Raw genomic sequence first — 23740 nt, 5'->3', positions numbered from 1 at the left:
CCATTATGCATCCTGTTTCTGTGAAAGTAATTCAGGAATTCAGCTGGATAAAAAAATATTTCACCGACTTTTTTCATTGATATGGGTTTAATTCATTACAGCAAATACTGCCCGTTTTTTGAATACGGAGACTGAATTGCTGTAACACTAACAATTCCCAGACTTTGTCTTGATTTTCTGTCTCCCCCCAGGAGCTGTTACTGAGGACTGAGGTGAGCCAAGAGCATTGGTCCATCACGTCTCCACCTTTGCATCAGGAACGCTGGCTGCAAGCGAGTGATAATGGTACAGCTCTGCTCATTGCGCTTCGCCATGGAATCGAATGCCGATTCTGCAGTCTYGGTAAGGCCAACGTTTGTAACTGCTAAACCACCACTGCAGAATTAACAATAAAATGCTGCACAGGAGTACGGGTATAGAAGAGCTTTTAGATGCCCCTGGCAAGAACCATCTCAGTAGAGCTTTGGTAAGAGGCTAAATAATTTGATTTCAGTGGAAATTATTATCTGCTGCTATAATTACGAGAAGAGAGAACTAACAAGAGACCATGAATCAGAGGCTTTAGTTCCAAAGCGGAGATAAAGCACACCAGCAACTGATGCTCCTGGCTTCCTCTGTAAAAGATATCTAAGCTTTAACACAAGTTGCTTGCAACTTTTCCTTTATTTTAGTGCTTGGAAATAAATATAACTTTGCATCAGTTCCTAACACTGAAATGACAAATCTTTAGCAGCTCTCCTTGAAAAATAGGTAAGAATTGCAGCAAGTGTAGACAAGAGATTTCATTTTGGATTTTTATTATAAAAGTAACATAAAATAAGCATTTAAAAAGCACATTTCTTTAAAAAGAAACTGATATAAAAAATTATTTACAAATAGGAAAATGCTAAACTTGGAAAAATATTTGAGTAAGAGGCACCAAAGTTAAGTTTAAATACATTAATTAAACTATACAAGATTCTTTTTCTAAGATTGTCTTTTCTGTTTCAGAGTAGTCATTATTGTGATTAAAGTCATGGTTTTTCTTTGCCAGCTATTTAATGAGCTTTTTTTTCATAGAACTGTGCTGCAGAAATTGTAACGGGATAAACTAGAAGCTGTATCCTTTGCTTGCTCTGTGTGCCTTGCCTTTTTAAGTGAGTTGGTATTATTTATGCATTAAAACAAGGAGCGACTTTCATCTAAAAAGGAAAATCCTCACCAACCAGAAGAGCTCAGTCAGTCAGTCAGCGTCCAGTCCTGTGTGTTAACGTGGCGGTAGAGCCCTGATTATTGTATATGGCTTGTAAATGAACAAAGTTACATGTACTTGAGGAAGGAAGCAATGGTTACGAGGCGCATGCTGAAATCACAAGTGGTTTCAGGTGTGTGTGTGGTTCCTCCAGTGCAATTTTGGTTAAGAATTTACTTCCCGCCAAACAGGGTGACAGACGTGTTAAATGTCATGTTTGTTCCTGTAACTGCATTTTGCTAACCAGCTATATTTTACTTTGCACTGAACTTTCATGTCCGCAGCCCAGGGTCATTTTGCTAAGTGGTATTGATGACTTCAGAGACTCGGAGTACGTAAAGCTCAGTTTGCGGAAGGAGGTCTCCACACCGCTGTCGCACGTGCTTTCATTGTCTTGGAATTTGTTATTATAAAGTTCACCTGAGAGAGAGGAAGGAAAATGTTACAATTCTGTTTCAGTCATGTCCTGAGCAGCCTGAGGACTATATGGTGATAGGAAAGCTGTTGTATAGGAAAGCCCCAACTGTAACTTTCTCCGCAATGAGAGAAGCGCTGAATGGTTTTAGCTGGCCAGAGGCTGCGAGCTGAGGCACTGCTGCCTGCAGTCGTCTGCTGTCACGGCTGGTCCGAGCTGGATGGGATTAGAAGCCTAGTGCTCTGCTGGAGGTAATGCTGTCACCACACCACACACCAGGGTCAGGAGAGCGGTAGTAGCAGGGTAAAAAGTTCTCTGGACCTCAGATGCACAGGCTCTATGCAAGCACGCAGCTGCAGGATAGGGCCCCTAAAACTCTCCCATGCTACTTCACTTAGAGATTTCTTTTCAAGATAAATACCTGTATAATTTTCATCTAGTTAAAAGTAAGCCTGAAATATGAAGAGTTCAGTAGCAGCTGTCACCTGTGCACCTGTGCAAGGTCTACAAAGGAGTACGTGATGGCAGGAGAATTGTATCAGACTTGAAGGTATGGTGTGGGCTCCACGCTACTGAAACACTAGTCAGGATATTATGGAGTTCTTTTTTTTTTTTTTTTTTTTTTGTGAACAGCCACTCTGAATGGTGATGCAGTCCGTTCAGGTTAAAAGTAGCAGAACCCCTCCTATCCCTTAAATATTAATCTAAAGACACTTACCTAACTCCTACCCCTAGGTTCAGGAGTTAATACTAGTAAATGGCAGATGACTGGTTTTAGAAAAAGGAGCCAATATAATCAATATTGTAATTCAGGACCACTGATTCAACTGCTTCTTATTTCTCTATAAGCCTGACAAATGTATAAACAAGGAAGTCCTGCTGCAGTAAAATATTTCTGGAACTGGTAATCAGCTCAGGCATTGTGTGTGTAAACAATGGGAAAACCTACTAGCAGTCCAAGAAAGCAAGAAGAACAGAAATGTTTTAAGTTTCTGTCTTGCTGTCAGTCTTACCTGTCTGTCCTTTGGTGGAGGAATGTGGTGATGGTGAGGGAGGAGCTTCTACGGTACTGTCCTCCTGGGGCAACTGGCTCTGTGAGATGGATAGTGCTTTCTGAATGATTTCAATGGCTTCAGTGTAACCCATCTGTCTCAAAGCAGCAATCAGCTCTGGAATGGTACCACCAGAAACCTAAGCGAGAGAGAAGACGATGTGAAGATGGTCATCCTGCAGGCAGGCCTGCCAAGACGGAAGAGAGACGCTGTCTCGCTGTGCGGGAGAACAATGTTCTCCACATGCCCACTTGTCCTTTAAAACTTGTTAACGCCACATTACCTCGTAGTTATCTAGCAGGGTTTTTGATGGGAAAGGGCTCAACCTGAAGGCGTTGTTAAGTATGCCAAGACCCAGTTTTTGTGCTAGGGTAGACCAGTTTTTGTTTGGATCAGGTGCTTCTAACAGTTTGTAAAGCTGCATTTTGGAGCTTTCATTCAGCTCTCTCATATGTCCTAGGGAACAGAGAAAGAGGATAGCTTATTATGTATACAAATCATGCCCCAGTTCATCTCTAAGCAGAAACAAAACCATATTAGAGAGGTATCTATTTTAGYGTCCATCAATCACAGAATTTACTGTTAAGTAACTGTAAAAGTGTACGTTGTGTCTTTGTGACCTACCTCTAAACAGAATCATGCTCCTTTTATGAATGTGTGGACTTTCCCCCCCTCCCCCTCTCATAATTAATTCAGTTACAAGCTTATTGCAGGGCAACAATTTGTTCTGCAAGTACAATTTCAGTACTCAGCTGTTAATAATAACTCAGAGGGTTATTGTCTGAGCTTCTTTATAGATGTTACCTTGTGTCAGTAAGTCCTCCGAAACCACTGCTGGCTCGTAGGGTTTGCCATTTAGTATGTCATACACCTAAAAGAATTCAGTAAAATGAATATTTAGAAGAAGCCTGGTTGTTATTTATTATTTTTGAAAAGCCTCAGTAGTGGTGTCCAAAACTATGTTTTCATCTGTAAATAAGCAATTTTTCTGTCTCAGGATCAGTGTAAAGGCACTGCAGAAGACCTGTCCAAAGCTTGAGGGAGAAACCTTGAGAACTTAATCTCCCCTGCCGTTTAGCTACRTTACCTGGCAAATGATGTGTTTTCAAAGTGTAGAGGAAATCTTTGCAGTAAATGAAATCTGGCCGTCTAAGCAGGCRTCAACAAGTAATTTAAAACAAAGCACTGTTTAGATTTTCACCTAAGGCCCTACTTCCCAGCCCAGCTCCCCATGATCAGAGATGCTGACTGCTTGTGCCGTATGCTCCAATAAAACGAGCTGCACACATTCAGATACTAAAGCATCTATGTGTAGGGAAAGCGCGCTTTAGTGTCCTAGCCAAAGCACCTAATTCTGAAGAACRTGCAGCAAAGAAGCCTGCTACGAGTGTCTCACCCTGAATATATACACCATCCAATCAGCTAWGTATTTTCCCCTCGTGAAGACTCTGATGCAACTATCATTAAATAAGTGCCTGGTGATTCCTGTCTTGATTCAAGCAGTCTGTTTGGTGGAACTTTGTGCTAATGCTGTTTTAGGATTTTTGGTAGCTTGTTTAGTTTATTTTTTGCAGGCATTTTAGGAGCTCTGGTAAACTTGTCACCACTGAAATAATTACGGACCATGAAATAAGTTCACTAAGAGCTGAAGCATCATTTAGTATTCAAAAAAAAAAAAAAAAAAAAAAAAAAAAAAAAAAAAAAAAAAAAAAAAAAAAAAAAAAAAAAAAAAAAAAAAAAAAAAAAAAAAGAAGATGATGCAGACCGCATACCCGCATACCTCACAGTTGGTTGCCATATCCAGTGGTGTTGTTCCAGGCACAATTCCTTCATCATCATCTTTTACATCCTCTAGATCAAACAGTGGCTCAAAATTTTCAATATGAGGATTTGCACCTGGAAAATGAGCATTGATTAAAAAAAAAAAAAATACCCCAAAAAGGTTTTGGTTTGCTTTTTGGCAACATTTAAAATATAAATCCTAAATTTTGAATGGCAAATCCTTTACTAATACTTAAGCTAGACTTTTATATTAACAAATGGATTTTTTATTCTTTTTGTATCCACTAAAACTTTAACTGCTGTCATGCCCCTGTATAAGGCTGTCTCTATTATACAGATGGAAAACATAAAAAGCAGAGAGTTAAGGGCCAAAGAACTGTGCTTACATATAAAACTGGCTTTCAATCCCATTCTTGTCTCAGACAGAGCATGTATGATGAAGTGACAGGGTGATGCTTATTTTCTTTAGTGTCAGAGAAAGTGTGAGTATTATAGAAAGCCAAGCCTCCCATTGGCTTTAGATTTCAAAAGCCAAGAAACCAGGTATAATGCATCTAAATAGAACTGGAAAGGATGCTCCAATAAATACTCAAAACTTACTCTGTTGCAACAGTGAAATGAAATAGGAGACATTAAGATATTTCAGTAATGYTTTCCTTTGTTTTTAAAGTAGTCTGACACTTGTCTCAACTGTATCAGAAGGTCTCTTCTCTGCTTCTTTAGATACAAGAATTTATTTAGAAGTTTGATTTCTTTTTTTTATAAGGAAGTACTAGAGAGATCTGTTTCTTGACTAACACAATTTGTTTYGTAGCCTTTAGATGGTGCTAAAGAGTAGCACTGCCTCTGAAGTGAGACTTCTGACTAGAAACAAACCTTAACCTTTGATTTCTTCTGCTTGTTAAGTTAGTTCACTGGCACATTCCTTTCTGTGCACAACTTTCTAATCTGAATTCTCACTGTAAAATAAAACTCCCCAGAAAAATACRTATTTTCATACCTGCTGCTTTGAGAAGTGCTGCCAGTTTTGTAGAGCCCCTTCCGGCTGCTATGTGAAGAGGAGTTGTTCCATCATATGTAGTGCTGTCCACATCTGCATCGCCCTAAGTTTTTATTGAAAGAGAGAGTGAGCTACTTGTGTATACAGTGCGGCTGTAGAAACTTGTCTGCTTAAACATTGTTACTGTGCAAATACGCACCATTCCGTGCCTGTGCGCGTAATCTTTCTGATCATTGCTTGAAAAGAAGGAATTAGAAAGTAACTACAATTGTCTGCTTGCAGGAACAGATGATGGTTTTGTGCTCCAGTATTACAGCAGGAGACATAGCCTAAAAACCCAAGTAGGGTGAGGTAGGTAAAACGCAAAAGCCACTTTGCGGCCTGTATAACAGTTCTATCATCTAATCACCCACCGTGTGGGAGCTTGAGCTTGCGTGCACTGAAACGACCTTCCCGCTGCTCTTCAGGAGAGCAGRGAGGCTAGTGACACGTTCGTGTGCTGCTGGAAGTAGGGGTGTGCAGAATTAAGCACACGCRGATTGAGGTGTTAAAGAGATGATGAGGGAAGTACTTACAGAGCTTCACAGCTATTGCCCTGTGCACATCTGTACACACATTCCGCTTCACAAAGATGAAGTGATTAACTTGTACATGAGTAGTTTCACTGGCCTCTGGGATTACTCAATGCAAATTACACATGGCATATGCGGTCAGGTTAGGGTCATAAACTGTAAATTCGTCAATTTATGCATAAGGTTCACTAGCAGTGCTGAACAAGTAATAATGAACAACACTAGCAATAATTTTGCCATTGTACCAATTTAAGCAACCAAGTCAATAAATAGAAAAAAAGTGCCCTAGTTTCTGTTACACTTAATCACTTAAGAATTTTAAAGCCTCATTAAATATGCAAGTGAAGTGACCTGAAAAAAAAGAAATTCTGCCCTCACCTCAAGCAAGAGGCAGCCYGCCAAAGGGATGTTCTCTTGTTCCACAGCCAAATGCAATGCAGTTCGTCCAGATTTCTGTTCCTGAGCATTGACATTAACTCCAGCAGCAATCAGCTGTCTGAGACAGGACACGCTATTTGCCATCACCACCATGTGAATTGCACTGAGACCTACAGCAAAATAAAACCCACCCGTCACATGTGTTAATATATCTGAAAAATTCAGAAATATCAGAGTGACAATTTTTTTAAGTAGCTACATCTGTAAGACGACTGAAAGTTACTGTAGTTATCGTCTGAGCACGTCATTTATTTTGCCTGGCTGTGCACTGAAAGATAGTATTAATAAAAATGCTCTTTGTACATAAATTAGGACTAGTTGTGTTATTGATAGTGAATCAAAGCCATGCAGGGAAAAAAAAAAAAAAAGTGACAGCAAACTGCAATGTGGAATGGAAGCAGGGGGGAACTAAAGAGCTCATGTAGACCATCTTTTGCTCAAAGGAGGTTTAGCTGTAACCCCAAACACACAGCTGTGCATGTTAGTACTGAACAATCAGGTACTCTGCAGTGGCCCCATCTGCTACTGCACAATCTCTTCTAGAAACAGTCTGGGGACTAATGGGTATGTTTCCGTGCCATCTTCCTATAAGGTCACACTGCCCTTTCACATCAGATTACTCTCAACAGCTCAAAAAGAGAATTTAAGTCTTTCTTACACTTGGGGGGGGAGGGGGAATCTCTTTCCAAGGAACTTAGCACGGGGTTTTTAATCACACATTGAAATTTTTAGCTCGGACATTTTAGYCTACTAGCACAGGAGTACTAAATTCAAATGACCAGTGCCATTGAGAAGTAGGAGAATTAGAGCTTTGTGAATACTTTATAGGCTCTAACTTTGTACAGTGACAAAGTACCAGATGTGAAACTTGACACTGGTCCAAGTAACGATTTTTGAGGGGATTTCATTCACTAGAGGAAACATTTTCTTCTGAGGGGATTTTTTTTTTGGAAACAGTGGTTGCATAGGGCATCTGAGGAGGAACACAATGCTTGAAATACTGTGACATTTAAAAAAAATATATATTAAAATTCAAATCCACACTGTATCACAGAGACATTACCAAATGTGTTCTGTATAGCCARGAACTCCACACAGCTACACTTGCTCATATGTGGCTGCAGGCATGTAAAAGCCAAAYGGCACCAGCAGCAAATTTAGGAAAAAGATGCTATTTCCAAGGTCTGTATCTATCTGTACATAAGCACTGTGTTACCAAAAATGACTCTGCTTGTCCAGCAAGTATAAAAATACAGCCTTCGTCTTTCCATACCTTCACCATTGGAAAGGTCAACTATCGGCGATATCTTCTCATGCTTAAGGAGCAGACTCAAAATCTCGTTGTCTCCTTCAGTCGCAGCTAAATGTAAGACAGAATTACCGTGTCGATCCAGAAGGCTGACATCTGCTCCGGCCGTAAGCAAGTCTTCTACCACATTGGCCTGCTTCGTGATGACTGCCAAGTGCAAGGGAGTCTGGAGGTGACAAGTCACGAGAAGATGACCAACAGCTATATCACTTCGACAAAAGTCTTTCTTTCAAACCAATAAAAGCTCTTAGTATGAGAAAATGTTACTCCACTTTGCAGCTAATGGAAGTGAAAAGCTGGCATGTGCACTTCTCCTTCTAGTGTATACTGCAAACAGAGTTCCTGCTTAGAAGAAATAAAAGCCACCGTGGCCAACGTCGGGAGCAGGGCTGCGGGAAGAAGGCAGATGCTGCCTATTTCTCTAGGCCAGGGGACGGTCCAGAGACTTGGGAAATGAGATGATCTCCGGCACCTCAGACCCTCTCCCCCTGCTTCTGCCGCCCCGCACCCAAGCTCCTGCTGTCAAGGAGAGGCAGGCCCTTCTCAGAGCCTGTTCAAATCCTGCCTTTGCCACTGAACCACGCACTAACTCTGCTCCTACAGGACAGGTTCAAAGTCATTGGTTTAGGATTTCCTTATCTCTCAAAATGACTGAAAAAAAAAAAAAAAAGGAAAAAAAAAGAAAAACTTGTTCTGTGCAACTTGTCAAAGGGCAGAAGAATTGTATTTATGTGGCATCTTGGGGAGCTAGTTGTTCTCCACTTGTGTACAAAGACACCTGCAGTGCTCAGAGGTTTCAGATAGCTCCAGCAGCTGATGGTATATTATATTCTTCAGAGTCTTGCCAATAAACAGCATCACGTATAACATTTTCAGAAATGCAAYGTGCTCAAACAGGAAGCCATCCCAGTGTGTGCTGTAAACACATCTACTTCCAATTTGTTGCATGTGTTTACCTCTATATTGTTATATAAACAAACTGAGGATGGTAGAAAAGGACTCATTCCAACTCTCAGAATGTACAAAAAGCTTGTATTTGTCAACAGAATCGTCACCGTCTTTGCAATTAATTACTGCCTCTTTTRGACGTGTGTTACGATTCAGCTTTCAGAGTACCTGTACGAAAGGAAAATTCTAGCCCGAGCCTGCATTCCCTCCCACCCTGGCTTAAGGTTTAAATAGGAGGGAGGAATATCTATAGAGGCCTTGGTAGCTACAGATTTATTTCTTTTATAGAGCACAGCTTTGCTTCCTATTTCTATTAAATAGAGGACACAGAATTAAAGTCATATWTCTTGCTTGCTTTCATCAGCCTCCACATTTCGAACTTCCTTTATAGGAACATAAATATGAAATGTGGAAGAGAACAAAACGTCAAAATAAACCCTCTGGGATTATCAGCATAAAATGAAATCCTGCCTTTGCCGTTTACAGCTCTGAGCTGAGCAGAAAGGAACAACAGCAGCAACATCGGAGTGCTGCCCTGTAACGCCCAGGTGGCTGGTTACCTTTGGGACAACTGAGTGGTGCATGCAGCTGAAATGAGATTTTTTTTGCAGGCAGATTTCCACAGCTCTTTTGAAAGCACCTCTGAGTTACAGTAAAACCTAGGCTCTGTCATAGATAGAGCTGACAAGAGAAAATTGTGTCTGGCAATTAACAGTTTGTTCCCCACTAGGTAAAAGACACGGTGATGGCTTTTTTTTTTGGTTTTGTTAAAAGGTGAACTAAGAAATGAAAGGGAAATGTGGAAGCTCTTATGATGGGCACAAATATCAGCTAGTCTACAGAAAAGGCAGAATTTGTTATAGCTTCCACGTGCCTACAGATAACTGATGACACATTGACTGACTCATGAACCTGAGCTATCCTATGTTAGAAAGGTCAAAAGAGACCCAAGGTGGCACACTGTAATCCACACCACTGGTTCAACGGTRGAATGGTCAGCTAATGAAGAAATACACCAAATAATTTAGTGTATTATTTGTTCTGTTCTACAACAAGCACATGGAAACATTTCTGTTTGCGTCAAAGGGAGTTAAGAATTAAAACAAAGAAAATAAGCTCTTCCTCCTCCAGCACCTTACATTATGTCATTGTGTTCCTCTATCAGTCAACGTCSGAATTTGTTTGCACTACAGCCTGACCTGCTTACTCTGATGAACAAAGGAAAGACAGACGGTACATTGCACAAATTCTTCTTTGCTGGCTGAATGATCAACATCACCTGCACCACCACAACAGCATACCTGATAAAGGTCATTTCTCATGTTGATAACGTCACTGCAATTCAAATCTGGCACCACTTCTAAGAGGTTTTTCACCAGTTCAGTATGAAGGTGGATAATTGCTAAATGAAGGACACTGAAACAAATAAACAGAAGAGCAGATTAAATTCAATTTGTTTTCAAATTTATCATACAAATTATTTTAAATCTTTGATGTAGATCTGATTGAATTCTAACTGCTATAAACACCTGACCATTAGAGGTCATGATTTCAGTACTAAGTATCAGCACCTAAAATGAATCTTAACATTAAAAAAAAAATTGTAAGGAGATAGCTTTGTTTAACTCTTCAATCAAAAAAGCAGAATTGGGGTGGTTTATGTTGGACCTGAGCATAACTGTAACTACTGCTCTAGCAAATAAAAGCTTCAGGTCGCAAAATAAATGTTTCAGAACTTGTTTGAAATCCTTGGATTCTTTGTTGTTTTGTTTTCTAATTTTTTGAATTATGCAGTACATGAACATTTCTTATGTCAAAACCTTCCTTCAGAGTTTCCACAGGCCTCTCTGCAACCATAGTAGAGTTTCCCTTGGCAGTTTCCCCAGACCTGCGGGGTTTTCTTTTCTTCATTTTCAAACAGCAAAATGACTAAGGACTCAGGCCTGGTGATTAAGAGCCACAGGATTTGCAGCAGGACCCAGGCACATCACGCCAAAGGAAAAAACAGTTTTCGGACACGAGTGACTCCACGCAGCAAGGCACTCCATGTCCGCTCTCAGACCAACGGAACAGCCTTGCCCATGTTCTCCAGAGCCAGTTCCTTCACCACCTGCAAAACTGTACTTGCAAGATGACAGCAGGAACAAAGCAGGTTGTGAACTTCTTCACCCCTCTCCAAAACAGCTTCATTTGTCATGCTCTCTTGGGGCTTCCTTCCAAATTATCCCCTTCGTTTGGAAACATCTTGCCAAACTTTCTCAACTGATGCTGACTAACTCTAGACTTTTTTAGCATATACTGCTGATGACACACAAATTCAGCGTAGGACACACGTTGCATTTCTTAAGGATCCTGCTCCAGAAATGTCTAAATATACTCAGATCTCAGTTTTTATCAGAAAAATAAAAACATTTCTTGCCATTTGCAGCATAGAGTCATCTTGAGACTGACAGCACATAAAACTAGAAGATACGTTAAAAAAAAAAAAATCTACATCAAACTCATGCTTAAARGGCCTGTTTTATTGGTCACAACCCTGTAACAGGCAGTACCGTGGTGCTTTTCCTCCTTCAGCTCTTCAGTACTGCTCAGTTCTACCACCGCCATAAGTGATCTGCTCCTCTGCTCTCTGGATGATGATGCTTATTCTGCTCTATCATGCTGACATTTTATTTCCAAATCTCACCTTAAAAATAAATTTTGTCTCCTACTAGCTTTAAATCTCTTTCCTGTGGCAAATATTTTAATTGTACCTTATTACTATGCATGATGCTGCAAAGACCTGTTGCCTGGAGCAAGAAAGAGCAATAAACTCCATTTCTGAAACAGCCCTGCATCAACAACTCTGAAAATGCATTTCAGCACCTGCCTGGAGGCAGAGTGCCGTAACACCCTCGGATTTCYGGACAGCTGTGCTGCTGCTACAAATGCCGTAACAAGCAGCGCTGCTGGGCACCCACAGTGAGTGCAGTAACATACACTGATCACAGATTGGTATGTTTTGTCTCAATGCCATAAAACACGACAAGCRGTCCCATTAAAGGCATTTTCAGTCCTTACATACTACTTTAATGAAAGGTAAGCAAAATTATTGACAGTAACAAATTCTTTAATGGCTTAAGCAACAATTTGATAGTTTTTGCCATATAATTTTAGTGATTAAAGTGAAAATTAAGGGAACCAGTTTAAGATTCTTATCTTGTGTGCAGTTTTTCTTTCATTTGTTTTAATAAGCAGTTCCTGCAAGAGAGTTGGGAGACAGTCACCAAGACTTTGTTTTGTTAAATAGTCATAGGGAATCTATACGGATTACCTACTCACAGACCAAAATCCATACCAGAGATTTACAAAAGAGAGGCAACAACAACTGGAGCCTCTCATGCTCGCAGGTACTTCTTGATCCAGAAAAAACTTGTTTATCACGAGCAGAAGTGTTTTGACTTTGCTGAAGTGCCCTCCAAGTCCAAATATGAGGGGCAACCTATTGCTATTTAGGTGCAGGTCCTACTTGGTGGAACTGAGATCAACTTTTTTTCTTTAAACACAGAAGTAGTACTGTCCCAAGAGCTAGCAGATTTTATTGCTAGCTCCTGCCTCATTCATATTCCTGCTTTCCTCAAAGCAGACATTAYGTTGCCAATTGGGAAGCAATGCAACTCAGGTAATTATCTCTGATTCTGTACTACTTAGTATATGCTACTTATCAGTAATCTGAGGCCAATTTTCAGAGAAACTGGAGCAAAAGCAGTAGCCTCTCACAGAGTAACTGAACAGTAGGATAGCATTTTTTGGTTGTTTGTAATTTTCCATGCAATTAGAGACGGAAGGCCTAAATGGCTTCTACTGTACAAARTATTGTGATTTAAGGAAAAACAAATGATTGCACAGGGCCTACTTAAAGCCTAACAGCCATAAAGTGACAGTGTGGAAATGTCACTTGCTTATTCAAGAAAAATGATTCTTGCATGTGTTAACAGCCACTGAATTTCATTTTACGTAACTATTATTAATCAGTTCCTCACTGTATCTCATTCTTTGAAGTCCTGCAGAATCTGCATTGCTTAGAGGAGCAAAATGGATTTCTACTCTGGCTCACATTATCAAAAGGCTGATAAGCAAACAGCAGCAGCCAAGCCAGATTCCCCTGGCACAAACACCCATTGCAATCTCCTGGAAGACATCAGCAGAGCACAGACGTAAACTGGAGCCGAGCAAAGTCCTCTGTGAAGAACTTGATGTGAGTGGGGGAAAGCCAGTGCAGACCCTCCAGCCAGTGCACCTGCAACTTAAAGCTCCCTATAAAGGCTTAAGAACTTGCATGGAGCAGAGAGCAGGGGACCCTCTTTCAGCAAAGAGCTCAGGTTCCCCACCAAGAGCATATCACGGTGCAAGCGTGACGTCACACTCAGCAAAGATTTAAAGTAAAAAAGGCAAACAAACTCACGACATGCTAGACAAAACTCTCATTAACCAGATTACTTTCTGACAGGTATTGTCGCAATAAATCCTGTGGCCTGAGAAACCTTACTAAGAATAACACAAAGATATCCAAATTGCAACTCTCCAAGCAGAACAAAAGGATATCATATTAGATTGGAGCAGTGCTGTAATYCATAAGCAGCACCCACAGGAGAGAGAACAGGTTGACTACACTCTGCCGCCATCAAAAACATGACTTTTCAACCCTTGCCAGCAGTAACTTACTTGTCTCCATTATCATCCTGGACAACGGTGAGATGGCGCTGAACAGCCAACAGCATCTTCACATCTCCAGTTACAGCATAATCAAAGAGAGCATTGGCATGGCGCTTGGCAAGCTGCATGGCCTTCTCCAGGAACAGACCATCTGCAACACAAATTACTGCCTTCATCAGCTTGCCATGAATGGCCAGTCAACATCCAGAAGTAACATCAGAAGCRTGCCGAGCCATCAGAAGCAGCCTGACAGGCTTTTTACCATTTGTTYCCCCTGCACCACCACTGTCTTTCGACAGGAGTTTGTGCTTTCATAGAAATAAGAAGTACAGACCACTACGCTTTATTTACTGATTCAGTGATATAGGTTGCTGATTGCTTCCAAGAGGCTAAGGATATAGAGAATGAGTCCCTCAAAAGGAAAACCAGGTGTAGGCTGAGCATTCAGACAGCGGGAATCCCAGAAAAGTCAAACTCTACGAGTTAGTATTTAGTTTGAGTGGCACTGAATTAGTCACGTTAATGACTGTAAGGAAACAAAAGGAGCAGAAATTTGGATTTGCTTAGATATGAATGATGCCTAAGGAATCTTGTCCACAGAACAGAAAAAGAACTTTCTGTGTCGTTCTGAGTAGTTACACATGAGGAAACTGAGGTCCAAGGACCCTGACTGACTTGTCAAACAGTGCACTTGCAGAAGAGCTATGGGACAAACGGAGGGCTTTGTGCCTTCTCTGTGACCCAAACCATGCACTTTGTCCTGCTTTACAACAGCAGCACAGAGAATCTATTCATCTGTTTAAAACATTTCAATGTATACACTGTTTACTCTYACTAGTATCTCCTTTTGAGGTTTATAAAATATACAACCACTGGGATTTCAAAAAGTGGAATTTATCATGGGAGGCAAAAGGAGAGGAAAGACTTGCATAACGCATATGTGGAACAAAATCACTCTAGCTATTCTGCCAATACATTTGTGGTTCTGTATCAGTGAAAAACTAGTGAAAATGAAACAGATGAACTTTCAGACCGCAGTCATCATTCTGAGGAGCAGTATCACTTGAAACCAGCCTGTATTTTAAAGACTTTCATGATTCTATAAAACCTTGTTAGAAATTACTAAGAGCAAACAAGGAAAACAGAACTGTCATTTAAAGCACATATGGAGAAAGGATACCCAGGACTTCCTGCCACACAAAACCAAGCATTTAGATTGAGTTAGAAGCGTATCCCTGGTGAACATTAGCACATTATTTCTGTAAGCCTTTGGCTTGCTGAGGAAGCTTATTGTTCTGTTCAATAAAAGACTAGTTCCCGTATGTCCAAGCTGATACATTTAGATGTTATTTAACTCTTAACACTATACAATAGACTTAAATGGATGTTATATTCAGCATATCTATCCAGAGTAAGGGGGCCTTAAACAATTCAACCTTTTTTCATTAAAGACAATAAAAAAGTCCAAAAAAACTGGAGGCTGAATCTCACTGGTTTCCCATAGCAAGCACATGGAAAAGATATCCTTCAAAAAACTGCAAAATAGCACCCTTTAGCCTACATAGTAGCCATTTCATGGATCCTGTTATTCTGCACCTCTTGTCTTATGAACTGGAGCCTGAGATTGTCTCCTTTCATGCCACTGCAATAGATTAAAACAAAACAAAAAAAAMCCCACCAAAACCTGAAACAGTGAACCCCCTGCTTGTAATGTTCATTACTCAGGAACCAGGTCAACAATTTAAGCCCTTCTTTGGCAACTGCTAAATGGATAGGTAAATTTCTTTACCTATCRGCAAAAGAATTTCTCTGACGCAGTCACAGGACTCATCACAACCAGAACGGCAAGCAGTAAGTTCTTCAGCTTTTCCCAAGAGCGCCATCTATTTCTCAGATCAAAAGTAGTTATACCTAGGAGGCAGCACAACTACAACCTTTCAACTACCCAACTTCGCTTTCCCAAGCCACAGTTTGTAGCACTGTTACAGCAAGTGCCACACAGGGCTGATAAACAAAAGATAACATGACCTCTCTCTGACCAAGGAAGGAACAACGCTCTGCTCAGAAGTGATCTAGATCGCACAGCGCTTGTCAACATACACAAACAAGCAAAACATTCATTGTYACTCAGTTCCTATCAGTACCACGTCTGTGTAGTTTGATTTTTTGTTTGATTTTATGGGAAGCATGGTTACTCAAACCCTTTAGAAACCATACCATCAACTCTTAAACAAACAAACAAACCAAAACAAAATAAACCAATAGCCTCTAGACATCCAGGAACAGGAAGTCTTACTGCCCGGGAAAGGGTGATTTGTATCTTTTGTATATTTACAACTCTACTGCTAAAACATTCTGACCGACTGCTCCAGTCTCCCTCCCCTTCTGTTCACCAGCTCCTCGTATAAAAGGCTTTGCTATCTGAAGGTGCCGATTTGATTGTGTATTTGTTACACGGAAACAGACTGTCAATTGCCGATTGTAGGTCGTGTACCTCCACTGCTGTCAGAGTACCTTACACAGCTTGTAAAGCATGGCTAAAAGTGATCAGTAGGCTGAGCCATCTCATCTGCTTGCATGGCAAGCAGAAGCTCTGCTCCCTGCTAACAGCACAGTGTGTAGGGTTACCTACAGATTTATGTAYTTGGTGGGGAGGGAGAGGAAGCCCTGCATTTGGGGGAGCAGAATCCCTCCTATTCCCACAGGGAGGAATTATTGTACTTTAAAAACAGTGAGCAGACGTTTATGGAGTTTTCAGTCTTTTTCACCAGCTTTGTCCCTATAGCAGTCTGATCCACTCTAAATACATGTACTTGTTCACTTACCCTGCAACCTGTAMTCTGCTTCATTTACTTCAGCTTTAAAGGAATTAGTAGCATCCTCCTCCTCCTCCTTGTTGTCACCAGAGGCTCTGCAGTCATTCCTCTCTACAGTTTCCACTTTCACCTCATGTTTTACATCCCATTTTTCACTGTGAGTATCAGAGCTCTCTCCATCTTGTTCAGCTATGCTATTTGATAGTCCTTCAGACAAAAAAAAATACCGTTAGCCTTCAATACCATTGCTTTTTTTATGCAAGTGATAAAGCAGAACTAGCCATAAACAAGTCCTATGGGACTCAATACAAAAATTTSCCTTGACATAGGTGTTCTCATTAAACACTCATGAATCATATCGTATCATAAATAAGCCAATTCACAGGGACAGACWGAGCACTGTAACTTGCTCTAAAGTAATGTTTTTACCAGCCTCTGCTTTAAAGACAAACTTTTATACTGCTGTGAAYAGTAAGTATACCTCTTTAGAAGGTACAACAATGCAAGTCTGAAGTACTCCCAGGAAATCTAGCAGAATTTTTGAGATTTACATTTGTCTTTCTGACAATAAATTCATCTCTGAAATTTTGAAATTAACTACAGACTATCCAACCACTGGGTGTGAAATGATTTTTGTGTTTTAGGAAACCAGGAGGGCCCTTATTATTAACTCACTCTTTTACATTTCCACATACGTTTTTTCTCTGGTCTACTGTGTTGTACCAGACAGTGGGAACAAATGAAAATACCTTGGTCTAGGCTAGTCCTTGGGCCACCCCTGCAATCAGCATGCTCAAGTAAGTGAAAGGGCTGTTGACTGAAGCATGCACTAAAACTGCAAGTGCAGCGAGGGGTTTTGGTCACTGTTTCTAGGAGGTTAGCAGTCACTGCAAAAGGGAATGTGCACACMGCTTTTAAACTGGAGTTAGAATTAAAGAGAAGCAGGGCAAATTAATCTACATGAATCACAGATACGAGACTGGTTCTAAGAAGAAAAGCTAGCCCTCCATGGCCTGCTTAGCTAACCCTGTGTGACACTTCAGCTAATAGTGTAGAGGAAAATTAAGATGGTCAAATTCAGTTTAACTGTTGCAAGAATGGCATTTTTACCATTACCATGCTTCATTCCAGCACTGGACTTTGTTGTGCCAGGATGGAAATGCATCCCTCCAAATGTAGAGTATCCATAGGAAGGATAACTGAATCCTAAAGATAACAGAAACAAAAAAGATAAAGAGTTAATAGAATTATACCCTAAAGCAAAAAAACACCATCTGGAAGAATGGTGAGCCTAAAGAGCTGAATTTTATTTTCCAGATACTTCTTCGTGTTTTAGCCCATCCATTTAGAAAAACATTTTCCAGAATTAGGGTGCCTATCCACCAGTCCCTCAAAAATCCAAAGAAATTCTAGACGCTTGTCTAGTGGCCTTCTCCATCCTAACACTGATAAGGCCTCAGAAATGTAGTATCACTAGCATGCTTCATCTAGAACTCAGTGTGAGACTTTGCACGCTGCCTCCATGCTTTCAAATCAGTGTGATTACAATGGATTTGTATTCTGGTGTTATGCAGCAGACGTACTGCTGATGCATGTAACAATTTCAGAACTGCTGCYCTGTCACCTCCTCTAACAAAAGGGCTGCATTGGTGTCATGGTTCAGATGATGTTTGCTGATGTGCAGGTTGTTAATGCTTTGCTGCAAGAAATCAAAGCAATGCTTTCATGATACTGCATCTCAGATATGCTCTGGATGCAATTGATAGATCATGGCAGAAAATTTACTAAATGGCATCTCAATTTTAAAAAGTTATTTCCATTAACAGAGTTAATTTGCTGAATTCCTCTCCTGGTCCAAGAAACAAGTAAGATCATATTTAATTTTAAGCACCAAGATGGTACTTAGCTGTCTCATGAGTTTCAGTGCCTTTGAGGCCCTAGGGAACAACAAAGCGAAGGTATGAGSCATTTCTGACTCAGCCTCCCTCAGCTAGAGAGGTGTTATCTGTGACTTAAACCTTCAAGGAAGAAAAATCAGAGAGCCTTATAGGAAGTGAGAAGGCAAAGAAGCTGACGAAATATTTAGAAAACCAGGAGCAACTTGACTGAAAGGAGCGAGTAACACTGGTATAAAGACAGGAGAGTCAAGTTTCATCTACTGATAAGCAGGCAAATTCCTCATCTCATTTTTATAAAAAGAATAAACATCTATCTTGCAGGCTCTCAAAGCAGAATCACTTCCTCTCTTCCCCCCAAACACTGTCTTACCGGAGCCAGCACTGCCACTGCCACCTCCATACATGCCACCACCTCCTGTGCCACCACCTCCACCATAGCCATCAGAGAAGTTCGGCATGAGCTTCTGGCGTTTCCTTTGCACTTCTTCTTTATCTGGGTTTTGGGAAGGAATCAATGGATAAAAGAGTCACTTTTACCACTGGCCATGTAAAGAAACGGATGCAAATAGACTATAATACTAAAGTTTACTAGTTTAAAAGGGAAAATGTAAAGTGTAGAAAAGCTAACTGTCTTTTAGCTCTAAATATAAAAACAATTTTGTATGTAATGGAGCAGTGGAATGTTCCCAAGTGAAACAAGCTAGTACCAAGCCCTTGATCAGACCGACAGCACCGCTCGGGCCCACACGATCTCTTCTGTCACATGAAGTGCCCTGTGTTCAGACAGAGCCCTGGAAATCAGTGGCCCCAAAATTCTTAAATGTCTAAGCCAAGTCATAAACCAGCAGTGTGTGTCCTGAACTGCACATCTGCTCAAAAATATTTGCCTTTGGGGAATATAAGCCAGGTTCCTCTGCTAAGCAAACATACTTCAAAAAGGGACCCTTATCAAAGGGTCAGCTAATCACAAGGCATTTTGATCTCCAACAATACAGATGCTGAAAAACTGTGAAAACAGGATCTGCTTGAAATGGTTTACTTAAATTATCAGAAAGGTGACCAGAATAAAGACAGCTTATTTTCAAGCAGGATGTAATATTGTCAAACCATGCTGAGCCACAGTAGAAAAAACAACCTAAATATTTTTATAGTGTAAGAAAAAAAAATCCACAGCCCCCCTGAAAAGCAAAACACAAAGATTTTAAAGTAGCATCCAAGTGGACGGGGAAAGTGAAAATGTCATGATAAGAAGAGCTATCAAAAAAAGGATACAAACATTACAGAGGTTAAAAATCCAGCAAAACTCTCAAGGAAAGAACAAAATATTCTCCCCCCAATAAACAATCCAGTAGTTTTCAACAGATGTATGACAAAGAAATTTCATGCACAGCCACATCAGTCAGTGCACTGAACCAGACAGCTGAATACGTGGAACAGAATACCGAGAAGTACAAGTGCATTATTTCCAGGCATACATGATCTGTGAGAATGTACGTGTGCATGCACCAGGCATACTCACACTGATGAGGARAGAAAACTCTAGAGAGCAATCTAGTCAGAGAAACAAACAAACAAAAAATCCACGTACACATTTCTAAGTTCACACGAACACTTGCAACACAGCAAATATACAGTCCCTAAAAGTTAATTTCATGATTAAGTGGTGTAGGGCTTGCAAAAATGCACATAACAACAATATTGAATTAATTTTACTCCATTAAGAGGCATAAAAGAAGTTAGCTTCAAATTAGGTAGCTTTTTTCTGCAGATGTAGGCTTCACTTTCCACAAAACTTGGGCAAGAGATTCCTGAAATCATTATCAATATGAAATGCTTTAGCAACTCCAGAAGTTCCTGAGAGTGCATCCTTTCTGCTATTTTATTGTATTGAATGTAAAATGGATTTACTTCTACTCTTCAGCTCTCTTCAATCCGTTGCCACTCATATACCCGTATTTTAGAGAGTTTTACAGGGTATTGATTTCAACAGAGCTCAAAGTTAGGTACTACATACTTGCAAGATTAGAGCTTAGAAGTAAAAGTTGCAGGCAGGTAAACCATAAGCAGAAAAACTACTGCACTTGACAAAATGAAAAACGAATTCTGACTTGGGCCTCAAGGCAGTTCCTTATCATTAACATTATTAATATTTAAAAATAAGACAGCTGCCGTCATTCATGCCAGTCAAACTCACTTGAAATGGAGAAGACTTTAAAGGGCACCAATCAACYAAAGTTTCTTTTCACTAACAGTGCAGGAAGCAGGTCTCATGGCAACACTTCTACTTCAGCTAAGTGACTAGCATTTTAACATAGAAGATTGAAACAGCACTTTCCTTGCCCTTGCAAAAAGTGTCTTGGGCTTATTTAATTAGTACAAGCAACTGGAAAATTCTAAAACGTCAGTGAAAAAGCGAGGTGGGATGGTAAAAGGAGAGAACTGCCACATACGCACTTTTTCCACCAGATACCAAACACTTTCTGATTTAAGGTTTCATCTGAAARTATCAACAGCAAAATGTCCTCAGCTATTATTCTACCAATATTCAGAGGAAGAGAGTGCCATCTGCTGTACAAACAGGCATGTTTGCATGTAGGAAACATTACAGAGCTACCAGTTTTCATACCAYCTCTGCCAAAATGAGGAGGTAGATACCCTATTTGCTACAAATAACTACAAAAAAAGCCCTCTCCTGACATATGTCCTATCTTATTATCTTAATATTCATAGACAGCCTTTTTTGTTTCAAATCTATAAAACAGACTTAATTAATTACCTTTGATTTCCGGGTAGTACAGAAAAGGCTTTGGTTCACTTGTTTCTAGATCAGATTTCCGCCGTAGTTGTACAAATACAGATGCTGGCTTCGTGATATTGACGTCTCTGTACTTGGGTGTTTTGAACACAATAGCAAACTATGAAGGAAACTATGATCAGCACATTTGCTATGGAGAGTGGTTTTTGCAACATGACATTACTTTACATCTACATTTGTGTATTTTGCAGGAGCTGGTTCATTGCTAGCAATGCAAACATTATTTGCAAAAGGTTGTGGCAACAATAAAATCCCACAYGGCTCTCAGCTGTACTTTTGAGTTAAGAGTCCTAAAGCCTTTTGGAAAAGACAGAATTGCCATGTAGAGTATCAGCACATCATGTGTATTAGTACTGTATTGTTTCCCTCCATCTCACTTAGCATCRATTCCATGGCTTTTTCAGTGTCTTCACAGGAGCTCAAAGTTTTTTTTTATCCCAATTTACACTGGTGAACATTAAAGCAAGGGACCTTTCTCCCTATTTCCTAGGGCTGGATTTTAGATCTTCCTAGTTACCTTGCATACATCTTTAAAGAACACCCAGGACTGTATCATTATTAGAAAGTAGCCAACAAAAGACAATGACTGAAGAAATAAGTTTTGGCTTATAGAGGCTTTCATCTAATTTACTAAATATATTAGAATCCTAGTTTACAGAGACAGAAAATCATTAACAAATAACAAGTGCTCTGTCACTAACCTGTCTATGTACATCTGTAGGAGAAAAATCTCCAAAGCCTTCCCACATACCACCACTCTCATCCTCTTCATAGAAGCGTATCTGAATATCATCTGCAAAGAGCAAAAGAAACAATATCTTGGGGTATGTATTTGTGTAAGTTTATTTCAGATTAAGATCAACGTGGTTACTTTTTAGCTGGGTGAAAATATGTTACGTGAATAATACATGAATCATATTTATCCATCTCATGGAAATATTGTAAATAACCCTGTTTTGACATCAATTTTAGATCAGCCTCCTGCTAATGACTTCACTGAAGTTGCTCTCTGTTTACCAAGCAGTAAAAGGAGAATTAGGTTCACCACCTCTTCCTATTCTAGGGCTAGGAAACATTCCAGAGGAGCTTTATTTGGAGCATATTTGTAGGGAGGAGAGAACTTGAAGCATAAAATGTAGAAACCACCCCCTCTCTTCCAGCAGTTTCAGTTCAAAAAACTGTAGCAAAACCTGAAGTGCCACAGTTCAAGTTCCGCTTGCTGCTGGCAGAGAGCCACTTCAGAGCTGCGGCTCACAGCAACAGCAAAGGCCTGAGTGCACGGCACGTCGGCAACGATCCCTTGCCCCCGGCAAAGCATAGGCTGCAGCATAAACATGAAATTTGGCTTCTGTCCCACTCAGCAAACTTATATATTTATATATATGTTTATACTTTTTTTTTAAAAAAAAAAAAAAAAAAAAGGAAGGTTGGGAAAGATCTCGCCAGCATATTCCTTCCCCAGCACTCCCGGGGAGAAAACTGCCCCAAACCTATTGTGTCTCTGGCGTCCAAAGCAGGACAGGCTTTTGGAGCAGGCCGGCTGCTTCCTCTGATTCACCACCTGTGAGTCTCAAGACTACAAACCGCCAGTTCCAGTCCTGCTGTCCTGCATGCACCAGTTCCTTCAGGCAGGAGGTTTCTGGTAGCAATGAGGTCAGGGGAAACCCCACGCTGGCTGTGGGGAAACCCCACCTCGGGGCTTCCACTGAGTCAGACCTTTATTTATTTATTTTACATACAAAAGTTAYGTTTAATCTAGGCCCTTCTGAAAGCAGTGGGTATACACAGTACAKTTTTTTCAAAGCTGCTGAAGCTTGCTTTCTTCCCTGTGATAGAAGGCCATGGCAAGGAAGAGAGCTGGAAAAGGACAGCCCATATTAACAGAAAATATCAGCTCACTTATAACAACACGTACTGGGGCTCATTTTGAACAGGGAGAACCAGGTGCTCTCTCCAACACCCAGCCTATGCCAGAGGGTCCTAGCTATCACCTACAGCCTGAAAAATAAATGCAAAGGATTCACCTCACTCCCATTTCTTTTGTTTCAGTTCAGCCCAAATACTACGAATAGCCACTATAACCARTATCTTCCCATTCAGAAACAAAGCATCCAAACCACACTTAGAGCCCAACACTGCAGCATTCATAGCCATGAGCAGAGATTACTATGGTGAGTCTGTGGGAAGTAACAGGTTATCCTCTACCACTAGCCTGTATATAAAAATGAAGTTATTAGCTGYAGTGCTGAGCACATACAGTTCCAATTAGGCATTAATAGAGGAACTTAATAACAAATCAGAAACTTTATAACAACTCAGAGCAGGTGTTAAGTAGCGGGGTCAAAACTTGCACAGGACCCACCACCTCCAAAAGCAGATCATGGGCAAGGRCAGAAATTTTAGAAGGACACCCTGCAGGGTGACACAAGCTGAATTTACTTTGGAGGAGACTATTTTCTTTTACTCATCTTCTGGACTATTAGCCTGACTTTCAGAAAGGCTGAGAGCTCAGGTCCTGCTGTGCTATCAGAGTGGGAAAATACTAGGGCAGCACAGCAGGCTTCACGTGTACTCCAGACAAACACACCAGCGGGCCTCACAATGCCAGTAAAACAGGGCAGCTTCGAAACACTCATCAGGACTCTTACCTTTCTGAACCTTGTCACAGAGAAGGTAGATCTCTTCCCCGCCTGTTACACAACCTGCTGTTCTGTCCATTCTTACAATTTTTAAGTTGGAGGCATTGGGAGCTTCTATTGAAAGGAAAAG

At 40.5% G+C, this 23740-nt stretch overlaps 2 protein-coding genes and 1 long non-coding RNA gene across 12 annotated transcripts in view; 2 read left to right on the top strand and 1 right to left on the bottom strand.

Moving 5' to 3' along the window:
* Positions 1 to 3604, top strand: part of MANBA (mannosidase beta) — a 45199-nt gene extending 41595 nt beyond the window's left edge. For all 7 annotated transcript variants that reach the window (XM_085325671.1, XM_085325667.1, XM_085325668.1 and 4 more), the window contains 2 exons: positions 192 to 342; positions 2807 to 3604. The gene's annotated coding sequence lies outside the window, so the exon portion shown is untranslated. The remainder of the gene's footprint in view (positions 1 to 191; positions 343 to 2806) is intronic.
* NFKB1 (nuclear factor kappa B subunit 1) overlaps positions 342 to 23740 on the bottom strand; it is a 60053-nt gene continuing 36654 nt past the window's right edge. For 2 of the 4 annotated variants that reach the window (XM_085325660.1, XM_085325661.1), the window contains exons 9-24: positions 23620 to 23724; positions 21673 to 21764; positions 20933 to 21071; positions 18527 to 18649; positions 17369 to 17464; positions 16268 to 16465; positions 13452 to 13593; positions 10049 to 10163; positions 7764 to 7965; positions 6431 to 6600; positions 5481 to 5583; positions 4479 to 4594; positions 3503 to 3569; positions 2982 to 3154; positions 2660 to 2837; positions 342 to 1651 (exon numbers count right to left, since the gene is read on the bottom strand). In XM_085325660.1, the coding sequence (XP_085181786.1) occupies positions 1479 to 1651; positions 2660 to 2837; positions 2982 to 3154; positions 3503 to 3569; positions 4479 to 4594; positions 5481 to 5583; positions 6431 to 6600; positions 7764 to 7965; positions 10049 to 10163; positions 13452 to 13593; positions 16268 to 16465; positions 17369 to 17464; positions 18527 to 18649; positions 20933 to 21071; positions 21673 to 21764; positions 23620 to 23724 (2192 nt within the window). In that variant the 3' untranslated portion in view covers positions 342 to 1478. The remainder of the gene's footprint in view (positions 1652 to 2659; positions 2838 to 2981; positions 3155 to 3502; positions 3570 to 4478; positions 4595 to 5480; positions 5584 to 6430; positions 6601 to 7763; positions 7966 to 10048; positions 10164 to 13451; positions 13594 to 16267; positions 16466 to 17368; positions 17465 to 18526; positions 18650 to 20932; positions 21072 to 21672; positions 21765 to 23619; positions 23725 to 23740) is intronic. The other 2 variants (XM_085325663.1, XM_085325664.1) reach the window with 1 other exon arrangement.
* LOC146583974 (uncharacterized) lies at positions 10160 to 15868 on the top strand. The gene is made up of 2 exons (XR_014898299.1): positions 10160 to 11825; positions 12789 to 15868. It is a non-coding gene; the product is annotated as an uncharacterized LOC146583974 (long non-coding RNA).

The sequence above is a fragment of the Rhea americana genome, unplaced genomic scaffold (genome assembly GCF_003343005.1).
Source record: "Rhea americana isolate MKP2758 unplaced genomic scaffold, rheAme1 scaffold_99, whole genome shotgun sequence".
NCBI classification, from domain to species: domain Eukaryota; kingdom Metazoa; phylum Chordata; class Aves; order Rheiformes; family Rheidae; genus Rhea; species Rhea americana.
This window is presented reverse-complemented; position numbering and strand designations above follow the sequence as displayed.